The sequence below is a fragment of the Anarrhichthys ocellatus genome, unplaced genomic scaffold (genome assembly GCF_004355925.1).
Source record: "Anarrhichthys ocellatus isolate YVR2014 unplaced genomic scaffold, GSC_Weel_1.0 scaffold21, whole genome shotgun sequence".
NCBI lineage: Eukaryota > Metazoa > Chordata > Actinopteri > Perciformes > Anarhichadidae > Anarrhichthys > Anarrhichthys ocellatus.
The window spans coordinates 1614022-1633023 of record NW_022280051.1 but is presented as its reverse complement, the minus strand read 5'-3'; the positions used below and the strand labels follow the sequence as shown (position 1 = coordinate 1633023).

Here is a 19002-nt window from a genome sequence, read left to right as displayed (position 1 = left end):
TTAAACATATCCCTATGTTCAATATCCTGGTGCCGTGTGCCTCTTTTCATTCTGTCCCATATCGATTTCTGACCAGTGAGGATAAACATGCAATACAAAGTTCAGGATGATCAGCTCGTCGGGTCAGCGAATAAATCCCATGCTTTCTTTTTATGTAGCAAGAAAACGATAATATTACACAAGTCTGTGTGTCTTTCGACCTTATTTCGGTCATACATGCTTAAAATTCAATAACTCGTGGATGTGTGTACATGTGATTTTACAGTATGTGTAATTGGTGAACATGAACATGCTCAATCATAACGCCAAGTTCAGTCAGCTGTGTGATCCAAACCGGCATTCAATTAACAGAGAATTCCGGTCAGTAGCCTCCCACCTCTACTCACCCCCTGACTGCTCCTGACGACAGCGAATGACCTTGAAAAAATGTGTCCCTGAAAGCTTAAAAGCCAATCATTGCATCAATCAAGTGCGTCTTCAAATTGACATTGGTTTACTTTTTTCTCATGAAGATACAAATGAACAACTTGAAGCTATCAGATGTTCCTCAAGTGACAGGAAACAGCGGAAGGGAAAGGTTGTGACCCCATTTTGTCCATTGATGGCTCTGTGCTTAAATTAGAAGTTGCCTGAGGGTGCATATATATATATAGGTTTGTGTTTACAATTAGAGAAACTACTCATCGATCTTTACATAACTATTAAACCAGCTGCAGCAGAGAACCACAGTGGAAAACACAAACCAACAACTGAAGATATCTATACAAATATAGAACGGTGAGTAAATGAATGACATTGGGACCTTATTAGCTTTCATGGAAACAGCAGTTTGTACCTCAGCTTTCCATTAAAAATGTGAACTCCTGAAGCAAATCTGAGATAACCGTGATGACATCTCTATGACTTCGTCAAGTTTATTTTCTCAGACTTTATGAAGCTCCCTCCATAGCCCTGGAAGACATTATACACCTGGTTTAAACCGGTACCCTTTACAAAACACATCAATATTGAATCGCTGAGCTTTGAAATACCAAAAACAAAAACACTCTGACAGAAACAAACAAATTGTGAATTAAAGATCAAATCTATAGGAATGTAAAACATTTGCAGTGTGTCAACCACTTGGGATGTTTGGGTTAAAATCACCTGGATAATCGGAGCATGCTGGGCAATTCAATTGAGTCAATTCTGCTGCATCAAGACTGCATCAGACTAAAAGAAGATGAGAACATTTTTCAAATAAATGTGGGAAGACTAGAGGGTTTGAACGTTTTGATGATAATTGGTTAATATGGAGCCCCAAGTTCCAAAGTGGTTTCCTTGAAAGTTCTCAATAATTGTAAGCCAGAGAGACAGCGGTTATAGCGTTTAAATCAACTACTGTATTTCTTTGTATTATTTTTGTATCCTTACCTTGTCTTGCAATGACAGGTTTCCCTACGTCTCCCTGCAGGAGCATGGAGAGCAGTAATCAGGGAGATTGGCCACACCTGGACTCTCTGCCTCACTACTCGTTATAAACTGGTTTCGGCTTGGTTTGGTTTCATTTCCTTTGCTTCAAGTTATTTATTGTCTTTTACTTTTTGTTCAGTAAAATGAAAATCTTTCAAGTTACAACGCATGTATGTCGCCCCCCTGATATCAACTTTGATTCTGGTTTTGACAACATTGACTAGCTCCACTGCTGATAAGAGCATTGAAGAAGGAAGAGCAGACCTCGCCTAAATTAATCATTGTACTCTCCCCTAAATATGTTTCCTCTAAATAGCAGACTGTTTTGATTTGCCTTGGTTATCGAGTCAGTTATTACATCAAACATCAAAATAAAATGTCCAACAGAACAAATCTCTTCAAGGCACTTGGCCCAGAAAACCATGAGTTATTTTTGAGGATATTTCTAACAAGTCGCTGCCTTTGTATCTCTGTCAAATATTCAATCCTATGTTTGCAGATGTAATAGTTTAACACCTTTATATAAAAAGATATGTTTAGGCGTGTAAAAAAATCCATGGGGAAAGAGCTCTATCCATTCAGCTGAATTATTCAAAGTGTCTGTTCAATAAAATACTCAAAGACATTTGAGAGTTGTCACATCACGGTTATTTCTCACATCACAAATTGGCGACGAGGATGGGATTGGACGAGCAATTGGGACTCCGTTGGACAGAAGTGCACTACTAGATAGCTGATTCCTCCCAGCTGGTTGAGAGGCTGTCCTCAGACGGGGTTCGAGATTGCCGCTCCGATCCTGGAATTGGAAAAAGAATGCCACCCGGTGAGAAATTATTTTGTGATGTAACAGACACTTTGAAGTGGTAGACTTGTAATCTCGCACTCAAGTTTGGTAAGGGTGCTGGACAGATGTGTCCTAGTTAACTTGTAGTGTTTAAAGACGTATCCTTCCAAGTTGAACTAAGTCTTGATTGGACCAGATTGTTCTGAAAATCCCGTAAACAAATAACTAGAGAGAAGTTGGCGCCTTGGTAAACCGGTATTCTTGCACATTAGGGTGTCGGACAGACGTGTCCTAGTGAACTTAGTATTTAAAGATGATTTGGTGTATCCTTTCAAGTTGAACTAAGTCTTGATTGGACCAGATTGTTTTGAAGATACCGTAAACAACTAACTAGAGAAAATGTGTAAAGTTCAAAGTAAGTAATAATCCAAACTACTAACATGAAGTCAACTCTGAATGCATCACAGTAACAGATTGTAAAAGTTCACATAACGCAGATTGTGTTTCTGCTTGATTGCTTCTTCAGGGCTTTTAAGGCTACAAAGTCTTGATGTGATTTATTGTGAGGCATATTAAGGACAATGACTTTGCGCATAGCAAGGTCACAAGAATTTGATCCACTTGGAATGATAAAACACTATGAAGGAATAATGGAAGGATAGCAGCATGGAATGGAGAATGAGGTGGTTGATAGATCTCCAGGGAGACATAGTTCTCTCTGCAGTGACGCCAATGAACCTCGACCGGACTGATGTATCAGGCGCACTGTAAATGAAGACATTTCAATGCCCCCTGTCACTTCCTTTATCTCATTCAGTTTTTTTATTCTATCTCCAGGGATGGAGCAATCTTTCTCTGCGTCTTTTTCCATTTCTTTGTATCTTTTCATCTCATATCCCTCTTATCTACCCAGCCTCTACGCTGCGACACATCAACTTTTCCCATTTTTATCTCACTATCTTTTCATTCTGCCTCCCAACTCCATCTCTACCTTTTTGCTCATTATTTGCAGTGATTTATCAGTCCCTGCCTCCATCATCATCTTTCATCTTGTCACTCGTTCTCTCTCATTAACACAATCACGCTCTCTCTCTGTAGTGTGTTTGTCCTTAACCTGTGGAAATGTATGCAGTATGCATTGTCCTACGTAATGCATTACATGATGATGTCGGTGATATTAGCCTCTTATCTACGCATGCAAATCGCCTCGGGGAGTTCCTTGGTTTATAATAACCACTGCATTGATTCACAGACCACTACACATGCTGTGAATTGAAGGCAGCTTGCTAGGAGGCCTCAGAGGCAGCAGTTTCTTTTCTAAACGGCTGCCCATTTCTGTTATTGAGGGATATTTTGTTCATATGAATAAAGTGAATTCCAAAAGAATGAAAATCGAACCTTTTTTCTTTGTGCTGACTCAAATTTTTAAAGTTGAAAGTATTACAACTTGCACTTGTGATTCACCAACACATTCTAGTCTAGACTCTATTCAGCCCTGTGTTCTCTTAGCCCTATGTTCCCTCAACTCTTTGTTCCCTCAGCCTTATGTTTCCTCAGTCCTAACCCGAACATGCTAATAACACCAGTATGCAAGAAAACATCTAGATTTGCTGAATCATTCATTGTATGTGTCATAATGCAGTGCAGCTCTCTAACTAATGGAATGAGGGAAATTCATCAAATATGTAGGCCAGTGAGGAAGTCAAGGCAACATATTTGATGCATTTTCATTGACATTTGTTAACATAAACATCAACTTCCATCATTTATGTATCGTTTAAAAATATATAATCTGTTAGACTCTGTTGAATGCAATAAATATACAGCAACATTATTATTCTAAACATTGGCCAAAAGAAATATTGAGAATTCACGAGTATCATTTTTCTAAAACAGCACACATGATTTACCTTCAAATATTGGATATGAGCCAGTAGGCTACTCTTTTTTTTGGAGAAATTGTTTGGATGTTGCTAGAGGCACTCTTTATGCAGTGACAGGACCAGAGCTCATGCATACAAATGACTGTGCTGCTGAAGTTTACCAATATGGGCATGCAGACTCAGCAAGTATCCATACTTAAGTTTCCATCACAAGGGAAAGTTACCACAATGGATTTTAACGGTGACCTTTACACAACATACCACACCTCCTAAAAGCAGCAACAGCCTCATGTGCAGTAAATGAAACGTTCAAATATGTGGTCATAAGAGCGGTTTAACATTATGTCAAAGTCTCCTGGTGTATCTTTTCTATTTCACACTACATTTGTATATAGTCTTGCCGCCTCTATATTAAGAGACCTGCGGGAGACAAATCTGCAACAAAGAAGATCTTATATCTTATATATTGTGTTTTGGGAAGGCCAACGGGCAATACTGCAGAAATGTAATGCCGTTAAATGGACTTTGGCCGGAGCATAATAATATCAGTGATTTTTTTTGCTTTTTATCACCACATTTCCTCTCTGTCTTTAACTTACCCTCCATGCCTTTATCTTCATTCTGTGATATTTGACCAATCCAGTTCTGGCATAATCTTCTAAACTCTGACATTCAATTTAGACAGTATGTCTCTGTTAGTCTGCCTCTTTCACCTATAATCGCTCCCTATTATTCTCAGTGGCGGATGATCTGGAATCATAATTAGGCTGCATTGATTGGGGGACGCTGTAAACAGATTGATGAAAACCAGCTTTGACAACTGCAATCTAGCCAGCTATCATCATTTGGGTCCACATGGTCCATAAACCTCGCCAGAGATCAGAATGAAACTGTTCTTGATAGAAGCGGCTCGCTACGGGTGTGATTAAGCTTCTAATATGATTAAATCTCTCTCATTTGAAACCCAATATCTACCAACTGTCCCCACTCACCGGCACAGCAATGGGCATTGGGTACAGTGCTGCCAATGGCATTGTTGTAATATTCATTAGTCCATCTAATTGGCTGGTGCTAGAATATGTGGAGCAGATATTAATGTTAGGAGGTTACCTGCCAGGACAAACAAGAGAGGATCATGTCTCATATCTCATTCCATTAATATTAATGAAGACATTGTTTTAACGTCACTAGAGTAATTAAAAAGACAATATACACAGCGACAATATCCACTTCCAGCACCCAAGTGCACTTGTATTTAAATGAACAACATGGTTTCATGGTGTCTGGATTAATCACTGTTAACAAGCAATAAAGGGAAACTGCATGTTTACAAAAAACACACCATATTTCTTGAAAGAAGAAATTACAGTCTTACTTACAAATTAAAAAAAAACTGACCATTACACCCAAAATGTATGGTGGCTAATGCTAGCAAACATCACAGTACAGTCATAACTGAGATCACTGACTGTTCTCTTCTTGTGTTACACTACATTCAGTATGTCACAGATACACCTTTCAATAGTTTCATTGAGAGAATGAAGCCACCTATACCTCACTTGTTTCCTGCTGGTCCAGTTTCAGTTTCTCTCAACTTTCTTGGGAAATTAAATGTACCATTAATTTCCACTAGTGGCCACTGTTCAGCAAAAGTTAGGCAACGTCCTGCTTGGATACCAATTAGAGGCACCAGCTGGGACTGTTTGGCACCTAATCACAAGATTAATGAAATGAAGTGGCCATTTCAGAGGCAAACCATGGCAGATAGTTTAGATATAGTAGCGTGGCACACTGCAGTGTGCTCTCTGGATCACAATCTTTGAATTTCCTTCCACCTTTGTCTGTGTGTATGCGTGTTGGTCTGCATGACGTCCTGGGCACCATAATCCATTCGGCAGCTGTTTGTGGAACCTAGCAGCAATATCAATTGTACTAAGGTTATTTTTAGGAGAAATTAAGATTATTTTTGCACTCATACATTTTGATCCTACCTGCCTTTCTTCCAATCATTTGAGTGAGGACACTGAGTATTAGCATTATGTCACTTTATGTGCTGATCGCCAAGTCTGATACTGGCATGACCACATTTGTGGTCATACATTTCCAGGGTCTTTGCCAGCAGCCATCGCTTGTTTCATTTTCCAAAACTCCACGAGCTCTTTCATTGATCGGGCCCTTCTCTGTTGGGAAACACCATGGTATCGGCGCTGGCGAGAGCTGACCTTGGCTATCGCAACAAACACATACGCACAAAGCACAAACACACACACTGCTGCTGCCGCTAGAGTTCCCCACCAGAGTTGGGCGATTGACATATCCCCCATGGCCTCGGGGCCTCACTAGTCAGAACTGAGCAGTAATCAAAGCAGACACACAGGTCGAACTTTATTACCAAAGCACTCGATAGTAGCTGCAGGAACAGCCACAGGTTCTCCAAAGTACAGAATGCTATTCCGGAAAGAGTTGCAATATCAAAAACAGCTCTTCGGGCAGCAGATACATTGTGGCGTCCCTTGGGCCCGGAGAGCCGGCTAGAAGCTTTGCAAAGTTCAGTTAAAGATGATTTTTTTCCAAATTGGATGTTAAGTTGAAGTTTCAAGACTTTTGAGGTGCCGTTGTAAAGCAATGAAGCTCATGACCTGACGGAGGATTTGAACATTTCTCAGGTAGGAATCACCTTTCCCCCCCTCCATCCTCTGCTTTTACACTTTCTGTCATTGAGTAAGTTTACTTTGTCCATAAATCACAAGGTTAACACAAAGTTTGTTTTAGTTTAATAGACTGCCACAGACCATAGAGATAAATATATTAATCAATATGAATTCATTCACTGATCGGAACTCGTTGTTAGTAATCGTTGAGAGAAGTTGAAACTCTTCTCCTACTGCATAGCATCATAAAAAAACACCCTCAAATGGAATCTGTGATGTGTTTGGTATTATTGGTATGCTTTTGAAGCAGATACTCACCTAGGCAACTATTTGCGAGTATACACGTTTGATCATTTCACAGTATAATGCCCGATTGAAGTTTTGATTACCTTTTACACAGTGTAGAGCATAACTCACTCCACAGCAAGAGAGAATATTTTTAATCAATGGTGATTATGATAAACATCACAGTCTGTATCAGACACAACTTTTTCCAATACACTTTGCCAATACTTCTTCATCAGCATCATCAAAGGCTAGAAGGCATAAATGATGCATCTGTTAAATGATGCAAAGGCGTTTCATCATGACAAATTGCAATTGAATATATATTTGAATGCTTTGAAAAAAAAAAAACAGAGAGCACAATGAATCAGGCATAAAAGAGCACAGATAATTAAATACAGCAGGCTTTTGGAAACCAATGTGGTTGATGATTAAGTATGCAGAAGAGTAATACAATGAGAAAGCTCAGAGAGACCCTGCTGTTTCACAACTCCTCTGTGTGTGAAAATAAGCAGTGGAATGTCCTTGACATATATCTTTGTTCTTTCAGGGAATGTGATGTAATGTAGCAAACAGTCTCGAGGAACGGCATGAAGGGATTTGGACAATTTCTGGGTCAATCAATATTTTCAATCATGAACAACTTCCTCCCAATTAACTTCCTGACGATGTGATGTCATCCAGGCAGCGATGAGGGGTTATTCCACAAACAACGAATGGCTTCGTAAAAATTATTAAAAATTTGCATTACAAGCAGACTAGTTTGTGAGTAGTAAAGAATCCGTCTTTTGTGGAAAGCACAACCTTTGTTGTATTCTCCTCCATGATTTTCTTGTCCATGCTTTTTTTTGGTATTTATGATGATTCTCCATGAAATTGACTGTGGTGGACTGGAAAGAGAGGTGAGGCAGGGCGTGTGCCAGTAGTGATTAAGATGCACAGTGCAGTGTCTAATGACCTGGATTGCGCCACCTGCCTGCTCATATCAGGCCACTGGTGCTTGTTCTGTGCTAGTTTTTTGGCTTGAGTCGACGTACCGACATACAGTATACCATTAAATCAGATAATAACCTTTATTGTGTTTCCCATTTATTAAAATGGCTGTAAAATGCCTCAACATTAATACATTGTAATTTGAGTAGTATAGCATTCAATATTGCCCATATATATTTGGTGTAAAACCTCTGCATGAACTGTCGTATTCTCCCTCTGTCGACAGCTCTCCTGCACATCCAGTGTATGCACATTGTCCTCATTCTGTCGAGTCAAGAACCAAACTGTGAGAGGCACAGTCGGACCTCAACAGAGACTTTAATTCATCACCATTACAGGCCGTGAGGACAGAGTGACTTACTGACCCCACTGGTCTGTAGTGGTCCCACCATGGGGAAGACTGGGCAGGGTACAGTGGACTTAAACTCCCCAACAGAGGTCAAACAAGCTGTTCCCTTTGAGGAGCTGGATCCTGTGGCGCCCCCTGCAGATGAAGAGAAGAAGAAAGAAGAGCCGCCTGACAGGGGAGGCTGGAAGGGAAGGTTTGATTTCCTTCTGTCGTGCGTGGGATACGCCATTGGCCTGGGAAATGTCTGGAGGTTTCCTTATCTGTGTGGCAAGAATGGTGGAGGTGAGTGCTATATAGTGAGACTGACAGAACCAAAAGATCTTCTGTCAGTTTAAAGTTGATTCTGATGACATAATTGGGCTAGATTCCAATGGAAGCGTAGTATTCATGTTCAATGATATATTGAGCCATTACTTGGCCCTGCAGTGGGCCTCTAATGGGCCCTTGGCGACCATTCACTAGCCCTGACCTAACATACCTTTTAGGGTCCCAGAACCACCCTCTTCTTTTTACGTGCACCCACACACTCAACTCAACCCTCTATAGCAAGTTATTTTCCCCTTTTTGGCCAGCTAACTGCATACTAACCAACTACAACCATCTAACACAAGTGAGGCAGCATTCTTAACCCACCAAGCAACAGTTAAAAAATCCTCTACTTTACAAAGTATGCACTCCTATCTACCATATCACGTTAGGCTAACAATATGTCCGGCCAAACAGCATGCCACTTGAAACCAAACCAAATGTACCAAGCAGCCTGTGAACTAGCCTGCTAAGCTAACTGGTATGCTAAAAGCATGCTACATAATTAAACTATCTTCTGCAGTTGCCTCACCTTAGCAATCAAAAGAGCACACATTTCTACCCAGCACCATTAGCCAACAACTTATGAAGACCCAGCAGCCATCAGGCCATCAAGCATGCAGCCATCTAATCACCAGCTGCTCAATCTATCTTTACCCCAGTCCACCTTTCTCCTAACCCATGGCCATTCACTTTAAACTGGCTACAGTGCACTTTTAGTTATTGTTCAGCGTACATGGTCCTGTGGTGGTGATGGCTGTCTTATCGTGTATGCCTTCATGGGTGGTAAGCGCTGCCCTCCCTGAAGCATCTTTCCCCTACGACCCACCTAGATGACCTAATGATAACCACTGCCATAGTAGCAATGCTCCGTGAAATTGTGCCGTGATGCACATCTCCAACCGCTTCATGCCACACTGTATTAAACTCTGCTGTTGCGATACATATCTGAATGTCCTGAAAATATTCCCTCACCTGCCCTTTGACTATGGTACTGAGGACTATGGTGCTGTAGTGTTTTGAAGTACTCTGATGAAGAGACAATCCCACCTTCTCTTCCTCCTTCTCAACTATCCCTACAACCCTTCCAGTCAGATGCCCATACGCCCTTCTTACTAGCCTGTGGCCAGTCTACTTTTGAATGACTTCTTAAGAAGTACCGATCAAAGATTATTCAATTAATCAATAAAACTAATGGAGGAACGTGTTTCATAGGTTATTTGACTAAGGTTAGGTCCTTAGCAAACTATTAGCATTTACAGTAGCTTTTTTAATCAGTTGGAAAATTTTCTGTCCATGCTACTGTATATTCTCTTGAACATGTGTGTCTCCTGCATGCAAATTGTAGCGTTTTTCATAAAATGCTAATATTATAACATTAATAAAGTAGATCTTCAGGCAGGAGTCGTGAAAGGGAGATGTCCTTCTTACCACAATATTACAGCAATATTTAATTTCTCTTTCAGTTTAAATTTAAAAAAAATTGTTGAAATTGAACATTTAGCTGTTATTATAAGCTGTTAAATTACATCAGTATGTTAAAAAACAGTATTATTTTGACATGTTTATACCAGTGTTGCAGATAAAAAACCTTTTGAAACCCCCGATCCATCTAACTGCTAACGACATTATCTTACCTAACATGTTTTGTTGATCTACTTTGTGATGATCCATCAGGGGCCTTTCTGATCCCGTACTTTTTGACCCTTGTGTTTGCGGGGATTCCTCTCTTCTTCCTGGAGACGGCTCTGGGACAGTTCACCTCAGTGGGAGGGATGGGGGTGTGGAGGCTCATGCCGATGATGAAAGGTAAGATGTGGATATAGAAATAGGGAGACACATGTACATCTGAAGGTTACAGCTAGCATGCTGAGTGAAGCTGTCTGAGGGGAAATCCTTACTTATTATATTACATTTTACTTTCAGCTGACCTATAAAACATTGTAATGTAAAATGCTGATGTCTGTGCGTCTTCCTTCTTCAGGTGTTGGTATAGCTTCAGTGGTCCTGTCCTTCTGGCTCAACATCTACTATATTATCATCATCGCCTGGGCACTCTACTACTTATTCAACTCCTTTGGTTCGGTATGTTGCATTATCATTAGTCATTGGGGAGCAAACCTTAATTAACTAAACATTTTTACATTTTAAGTGAAGCTGAAATTATTATAATTTGTCTATCGAGAGTAAATCAATTTGGCAACAATTTAGTTTAAAATAATACCTTTTATTAATCATTTTTCAGGCAATAAATGTCCAAAACTTGCTGATTCCAGCTTCTCAAATGTGGGTATTTTATGTTTTTGTCATATTTGATAATAAATGGAATATCATTTGGAAATTTGTCACTATTATGACATTTTAAAACAAAGCAAATAATTGATCAATGAACAACATAATTGACAGATTAATCAATAATGACAATATTTGTACAGTTTTAAATTGTGTATTTTGCTTTACATTTCGCATTTTGTCGAGTCTGACCAGCTTGATAGAGATTACAGAAGCTCATCAAAGACTTCAATGGTAAAATTTTTGCATCTTTGAGCTCGTTGTTTTGGTTTTTGGTTCACTCTCATGGCTCCCATCAGCTTTGTTTGAAGCAGCGGTAGTGGAAAAACTCTCATGAAGTCACTGTACTTACCGACTAATAAGGTGATAAAATGTCGCTGTTGTGTTAACAGCTTGTTTCTGCTGCCCTCAAGTGGCTAAGCAATCCGTGATTGCAGCTTCAATGTCTAATTGGAAAAGCATATTTTTCAAAAATGGATGGTAGGCATAATAAGAATTCAGTTTTCACACCTTTTCTTCCGTCCATGCTTTCATCACCTCATGTACTTCAATAAAAGATGCTTGAGTCTTGTTTATCGCCTCCAAAATGGCTGTCTCTCTCTCTCTGTCTTGGCTTTTCCTCACTCTGCTTTTGTATTTCTCTGCTTGAGCACCCGGCTCAAAGAAGCCTGGTGGAGGACATATAAAGACTTTGCAGTCATGGTGCTTGAGGGTCTTTGGGTGGGAAAATTGGAGGATTGAGAAGCAAGGATCAAAACACATATTCTTCAACGTTTTTATCTGACGACCAAAAACGTGAAGGGATCATTAACATTGTGGAGAGTCAAGGAGACACATGATAGTTTTCCTCCAAAGAAAAGCAGATACATTTCATTGTATATGTGCATATGTTTTGTGTGCAGGAGCTGCCTTGGCAAAGCTGTGATAACCCCTGGAACACAGAGAAATGTTTTTGCAACTACAGTCTGACAGACACCACCAACCTGACCAGTGCGGTCACAGAGTTCTGGGAGTAAGTCGGCGAGATATGTTCCTGCCACACATTACGAGTGTGTGTGTACAAGATGCCCTGTACAACAATATGTTGCACCTTTTTGTGCTAGTGTGTGAATACATTTTCGATGTGTGTTCCTGCAGACGTAACATGCACCAGTTAACCAATGGTCTGGACGAGCCAGGCGAGGTTCGCTGGCCCTTAGTGGGCACTCTGGCGCTGGCCTGGGTCCTGGTCTATTTCTCAATCTGGAAAGGAGTGGAGTGGACAGGGAAGGTCAGACTTGGTGCTTAAGTTTCTCTCCATTCTTTTCACTTCTTTCCCTTTCCTCTTACATTCTTCAAACTCACGGTACTGTTTCTGCTACATCACACAGTCTGCGTCATCCGAGCCGCTTTCTCTTCATTTTGCATATCAGTTTGACAAATTGCAATACACTTTATCCCCTTGAGAGCCTTGATGCTTCTTTGACGAGCAGTTAGTTGAAGTTTATCTGTCAATCCTTTAGTCCATTTGTGCACAGGCCCCTCCTGAAGGCATTAGCTTTTAGTAGGTGTGTTTTCTCATTTAGGTCTCTCCTCGGGGCTCAAAATGCAATCCGGCTTTACAAGTAATGTGTGTGATTGGTTACTAAGCAGTTAAGTCCTGTCTCCTTTTCAGTTTCTTGATTGTCTATGTGTTTATTGAACACAAAGCCATAGCTCATAGTTCACAGCTTAGTTGGATAATATTCGCCATTGCTAAAGACTATTGATCGATCCCCTCTATGTGATTGATCGATCACATAGATATATGTCTTAGTATTTATTTATTTATTCTTCTCAGATCTGCTGTCATTCTGCTGTCTACATGCCATCTCTCTCGCGACATTTCATGAATAGACATGGTTTCTCAATGTATTATTGAATCCCAATCTGCTGGACAATTTAGAGGTGATAGAAAAAATATATATATATCACCTTGCCTACTGCCTGGATTTATTTTTTAATTACAGCAAGTCCAAGCAATGAATATGAGCAGAAACACATTTTCACATCCACTGCCTGTGGATAATTGGATTTTAATGTGAAGTGAGAAAAAATGAATTCCCCAAGGCCCCGGCCTTGACGGACATCACCACTTAAGCGTAATGATTATGCTACTGAGCTGCGGGCCACATCCTAAAGGATCCAGCGATGTCTTCTGGCAAAGAGAAGCCATGAAAATATTCTAGAATATATATATACTGTGGGTATACAGAGTGAATAGCAATCTATGTTAATTTAAAAACATAAAAAGAAGTTGTTCTCTCTCTTTCTCTTAGGTGGTGTATTTCTCAGCCACCTATCCCTACATCATGCTGTTCATCCTGTTCTTTCGTGGGGTCACTCTGCCTGGAGCCATAGATGGGATCCTCTTTTACATCACTCCAGACTTCAATAAGCTCACCCAGTCTGAGGTAGACAGTTTGCACACATTCAATCCCACAGACATGTTCATAGACAAACAAACACAAACGTGGGCGCATACGTGTATCTGACAGGTGTGGCTGGATGCAGCAACTCAAATCTTCTTTTCCTACGGACTGGGCCTGGGATCGCTCATTGCACTGGGGAGCTACAACACTTACAACAACGATGTATACAGGTAGGAACGTGCAGTCACAGGCTTTACGCATCCCGTTTTCTTCTTTCATCAAAACTGGTCGTTTCGTTCCTTTCTCTTCAGGGACTCCCTCATTGTGTGCGGTATCAACTCCTGCACCAGCATGTTTGCTGGCTTCGTCATCTTCTCCATCGTAGGCTTCATGTCCCACATCACCAAGAAACCTGTCAAGGAATTAGCAGCATCAGGTACAGTACTGTTTCCACTGTTTGGCAAAGCAAGACTGGCATAGGACTTCTTATAATCTTTGCCTCGGTGCTATGTGTATCTTCCATGTTACAGTGTGACAAACAAACCAATATCCTTCTTTATAAACAGAAGAGGAAAGTTTTTGAACTTGAGACGGTTTGTGTATTTTAGCTTTACATGGAAAAAGCCTTCTCAGACAAATTAATCTGCTTTCAGTCCTTCTTTGCTGCACATTTCAGTGAACTTAATGTATTTGGCAACAAATGGAAATAGCAATGTGCTATTTGTGTCCTGTTTCTCATGTTTTCTAGATATGTAAACATGTTAATTTCAGTAGGTTGCAGTATGATGTCATAAGATTAAGCATTTGTAATTTAAATGGTATGTCTTCTGCGTGACATTTAGGTCCAGGTCTGGCATTTTTAGCCTATCCTCAGGCTGTCACCCAGCTGCCCATGTCCTCTCTGTGGGCCATCCTCTTCTTCTCCATGCTCATGATGCTGGGCCTGGACAGTCAGGTACAAACAGCACACGTTTTTTTCCTGCTGCTGAACAGATGGTTTTATTTATTCGATTTTTTTGGTTTACTCTGGCATTAATATTGCATTTATTTATACCCTCAATTTAAACTAATATTCTTATTTATACCACTATAGCATTTTTATTTACACCATTGTTATATATATTTAGTATACATAGTTTACATATTTACACTTTTCCATATCTATTGTTGATATATATTATGGTAAAATACTTATTCTTAATCTATTTTCATTATAATTTCTCAATGCTTCTGGACATTTCCATTCTAGAATGTGAGCAACTGCAACATAACCCAGTTTCCACTAGAGGATCAATAAAGTATATCTGATGTGATATGATTCTAATGTAGGCGCATAGTTTTGACAAAGAACATTGATCAATTTAATAAAAAGGATGATATCTCTGGACTATGCTAAATCACTGGGGTGTTCTTTTAAAAACAAACTGCAGTATAATCTTGCCCGTGTCTCTTTATAATATGGATGTATTAGTTCTGCACAGTGGAAGGCTTCATCACAGCTCTGATGGATGAATATCCCCTGGTGCTGAGGAAGAGGAAGAAGATCTTCATCCTCATTATCTGCTTTATCTCCTTCATCATCGGCATCTCCAACATCACACAGGTGTAGTTGTGTCCATCTCTGTGTGTCACATGCCCTTCCTCCATGTTGATTCTTGATATAAAAGAGCACTGATGTTAACCTGTGAACATAATGTGTGAATGTATGACTATGTTTTACAAGGTGGTTGTTTTAAAACCCAACACATAAACACACCCGAACATTTGCAATTTTTTTTCCAACACTGGGGAAAAGAGCCCCTTCCTGCATTATACATAATGACAAAACGATGTCACAACAACCTGCGGTGTACATTAATCATGCATATTTTATTCAATAAAGAGAGGGTTATTAATATTCAGCTTCTAAAGCAGGTATTTGTGTCTGTGTGTGTGTGTTGAAATCTTGCAGGGTGGTCTGTACGTGTTCAAGCTGTTTGATTACTACTCCGCCAGTGGGATGTGTCTTCTCTACCTCGTCTTCTTCGAAACTGTGTCCATATCCTGGTTTTATGGTAGGAAATCTATTTTATGCAGTCTACGCGTAAACCAAACATCGTGAGGTGAAATCAAATGTAACCACAGCTGAAAAAAAGCTGAGCTGGATAGAGCGGACTATATTGTTCCAAGTCACCTATTTAATCAAGCGTGTCGATTTCCTCTATACTGTAGCTGTCCAACAGGAAATTACATCTATCTGCTCCACTTTCTGTGATAAGACTCTCCGTCCAATCAGCTTTGCTTTCTCCTCGTACTTATTATCTCCAAATTAAGACACACGTCTTCTTTTTATTCCTCTCTTTATGCTACAGGAGCTGACAGGTTTTATAACAACATTGAGGACATGATCGGCTATAGGCCATGTGGCTGGTGGAAGCTTTGCTGGAAGTACTTCACTCCGCTGATCTGCCTGGTATGCTGTGAATGATGATCAATTTAGCGTCCATAATGTGCGTTTTTCTAAGCCAAACTCTAGCATGTGCTTCCTTCTCCCTCACGGAGATCTATAAAGCTGCAGCAGGTGCCAATAGGTAGAGAATTGATGACATTGCTGAATTGGTTTCCTCTGCCGTGTTGGGATTTGTCCTTCAATTTATGAACTTTTAGGCCTTCAGGGAAATCTTGGCAATGCCTTTATTGTCACTACTCTAGTGACAAAGGAAGTGTAATATTGAAGGACCCTATAGATATGGAAAATCAAGAGTTTTCTGACACAATTATGAAGTATAACTATGACGTATAGGCTATAACTGGGCTAAATTTGACTGAAACGTGAACATTTTAACCAGTTGGTCCACCATTTTGGTCTTCACTGAAATATCTCTGTTGTTGGCTGTTAGCATGCTAACACTCTAAGCTGAGATAGTGGGTGAACACGGTAAACATTATATCTGCTCAACATCAGCATGGTTATTGTGAGCATGTTTGTATGCTGACGTTAGCATTTAAGTTAAAGCACCACTGTATCTAAGTACATTCTCACCGTTAGCCGATCGCTGCCACTAGCATGGCTCCAGATTCTTGCCTAGACATCAAGGTTATAAATAACAGTTGTTTCGTTTGTGACTATATTTGAGTGTGTTGGGTCCATAACAAATTATAATAATGATAAAGCATTTTCAAACAATGTTACACAACCTAAACATCTAAAAACAACTTTTTTAGTGAATTTGGCCCAGTTTCACTGAGATGCCTTTCCTCCAACATATAAATCACCAAATCAGTGCTTGCTGTTCTCATTTTGTGTCTTGTTAACTGGCGAAAGATTACTGTTACATTGACTAAATACAATAATTGTGTATTGTAGGGGGTGTTTGCCTTCAGTGCCATTGAGATGACCCCTCTGACCCTGGGGAAGTATGTGTACCCGATGTGGGGCCAAGTGATTGGTTGGTTTATGGCTTTGTCTTCCATGATACTGATCCCAGGTTATGTCATCTACCTGTTCTGCGTCACCAAGGGCAGCATCAAACAGGTACAAACCTCTTGCAGGTTTCACAGTTTAAGAGTTTTGTGCCAAGGACACTGCTGTGTGGAATTGCTGAAAACTGAAAGTAAACTAAATAAACAGTAGAGGCGGTAGTTGAGAGACACGGTGCATGAAGACAGGAGGTACTCAGACTGCAGTCATTCAGGAGCGTACAGAAGAGGTTTGGCTTGAGGCCAATGCCATTATCCTGTTTTTAGGTAGGAAGGTATCTTTTGAAAGTGAACACAGATTGCTACAGTTAATATTTTGTCAGCGTTTTCCTTGAATAAAAATCATGTCAATTTCGGCTGTCAAGAATATTTCGTTCACTTTTTACACAATTAATTTGTACTTTTTAGTCCACCTAATGTTTCACGTCTGGACTCATCTTTAAGAAAAATTGTTAAGCATTCAATTCTAATGTGTCTTTATCAGCGTTGGCGGAAGATGACAACTTCCCGTGAGGATGTGAAGCCATCGAAGCATGAAGATTTTGGCCACACAGGGAGCACGGTCGAAGCTCCTGTCTAGCCAGGATTGTTCAGGTTGAAATAATTCCCGTCTGCCAGGACCTACTGTAGTCAACACTGAAATTTGACAAATGGACAGATGGAGTCTTGTACAGCATTTTACTATGATGTTTTCCTCGATTTCAAAGTGTGCTAGAAAAATCTGGCAAATGATGCAAGAAGATGAGGCTTTTCAATTTTGATAAATGTAGACGATGGATTTCTTTTTGCGGTAAAAGAGTGAACTGTGACTACAAATTGAATGTTATAGATCAGCATCGAACCTGTGCACATATACCACATATATACCATTAATGTATAAATCTTCATTCTACTACATTTTCTCTACTGTTCAACAAAATCACTGTCTTTGTCTGTTAAGTTACCACATATGTCTTGAATGTTGTTGTACAGAAGCATTTAAAAAAAATCTGGTAAAACTTGATTCGAGGTGTAAAACTGTAATAATGCATCAAAGATGATTTGCTTGTTGTAGCTTAAAGAACGAACCAGCCAGCCACTGTGATAATTTGTCCAGCAATAAATATGTGGGCCATCCAGTTATATTTGTTGTCTTTGCTGATTGGCGAACTACAAAAATCACGACAAAAGGAAAACATTTGTATAGAATGTTAACATGATGGAAGTTGTAGGCTATTTACCGTAGAGTTTCCCAATTAACACAACTTTAAAATAAGTTTTAAATTAAGTTGTATAATCTCAAGTATTAGCCTTCATGGCAGCTTGTTTCATTAGAATATTATGTTATCCTTTTGTTTTTTCAAAGAGTTGTTTTATACCATAAAATGCTTGGTTTTGTTAGTTTTGGGAATATGTGAAATTAGCTGTATGAAGGATTTGCCCTAAACTGTACTTGGTAACTCTAGAGATGTGATGTAATGCTTTAAACCAGCACTGGTAAAAGGTTGTCCTGTTGAGATAAACCCTATAGCTTGTCTGACTTCACTGCAGAGCCACGTGTGTTCAGAGCAGCACTCTTAATGATGGTGAAATTATTAATACAATAATTTACAACCATGGTAAAAAGCTACAGGAGTAAAGCCCATGTTGAGAAAAGAATAACCTTTTTAACCTGCACTGACTTTTTGGCCACTTGGGGGCAGCAGAAACACACTGTTCACAGAACACTGGCATAACAGTGTATATTATTTAAAAGTTACCTATTAATACAGTTTCTTTTAATTAATTCATTTTTAAAAACTTTTTACCCCCTAGGAAACAGCTTCCTGTTGCTGTTGGAAATGCCACTGATGAGATCAGATATTTCCCAAAACATTAAAGTTGCGTGCCGGAAACCAAAACAATCAGCCGAAAGACAATAAAACCTTTTATAGTACAGAGTTAGGTGATAATAATGTCACGTGATCCTTTGTTAATGAAAAGATATTGATTATAGTCGATTTAACCATTTAGATGCTATGCATATGATTGTACGTTTTTAGTTTAATATAAATTAATTGGTTCAAACCTGTCTTATAAATGATACATTTTAATTCCACTTTCTGAAGTAAAATGAAAGTGTTAGCTGATATGAGTATGGGTTCATGGAGCAATGCACGATAAAAAAAAATTTCACAGT

The 19002-nt window shown here is 39.6% G+C and overlaps 1 protein-coding gene across 1 annotated transcript; it reads left to right on the top strand.

The window, feature by feature from the left end:
- Positions 1-8438: 8438 nt before the first annotated feature.
- Positions 8439-17507, top strand: slc6a1l (solute carrier family 6 member 1, like). The gene is made up of 14 exons (XM_031859154.1): positions 8439-8679; positions 10381-10512; positions 10688-10788; positions 11898-12007; positions 12133-12265; positions 13293-13427; positions 13512-13615; positions 13697-13821; positions 14228-14340; positions 14857-14988; positions 15337-15439; positions 15737-15837; positions 16732-16899; positions 17329-17507. Exons 1-14 carry the CDS (start codon positions 8439-8441, stop codon positions 17422-17424), a joined length of 1794 nt encoding a protein of 597 aa, XP_031715014.1. The 3' UTR covers positions 17425-17507.
- Positions 17508-19002: the final 1495 nt, after the last annotated feature.

What these genes read in the sequence shown, in the direction of transcription:
- slc6a1l (XM_031859154.1), top strand. Translation starts at nt 8,439, where the DNA reads ATGGGGAAGACTGGGCAGGGTACAGTGGACTTAAACTCCCCAACAGAG. An exon ending in GTGTGGCAAGAATGGTGGAG is followed by an intron (nt 8,680 to 10,380) that starts GTGAGTGCTATA and finishes ATGATCCATCAG; the next exon opens with GGGCCTTTCTGATCCCGTAC. An exon ending in GCTCATGCCGATGATGAAAG is followed by an intron (nt 10,513 to 10,687) that starts GTAAGATGTGGA and finishes TTCCTTCTTCAG; the next exon opens with GTGTTGGTATAGCTTCAGTG.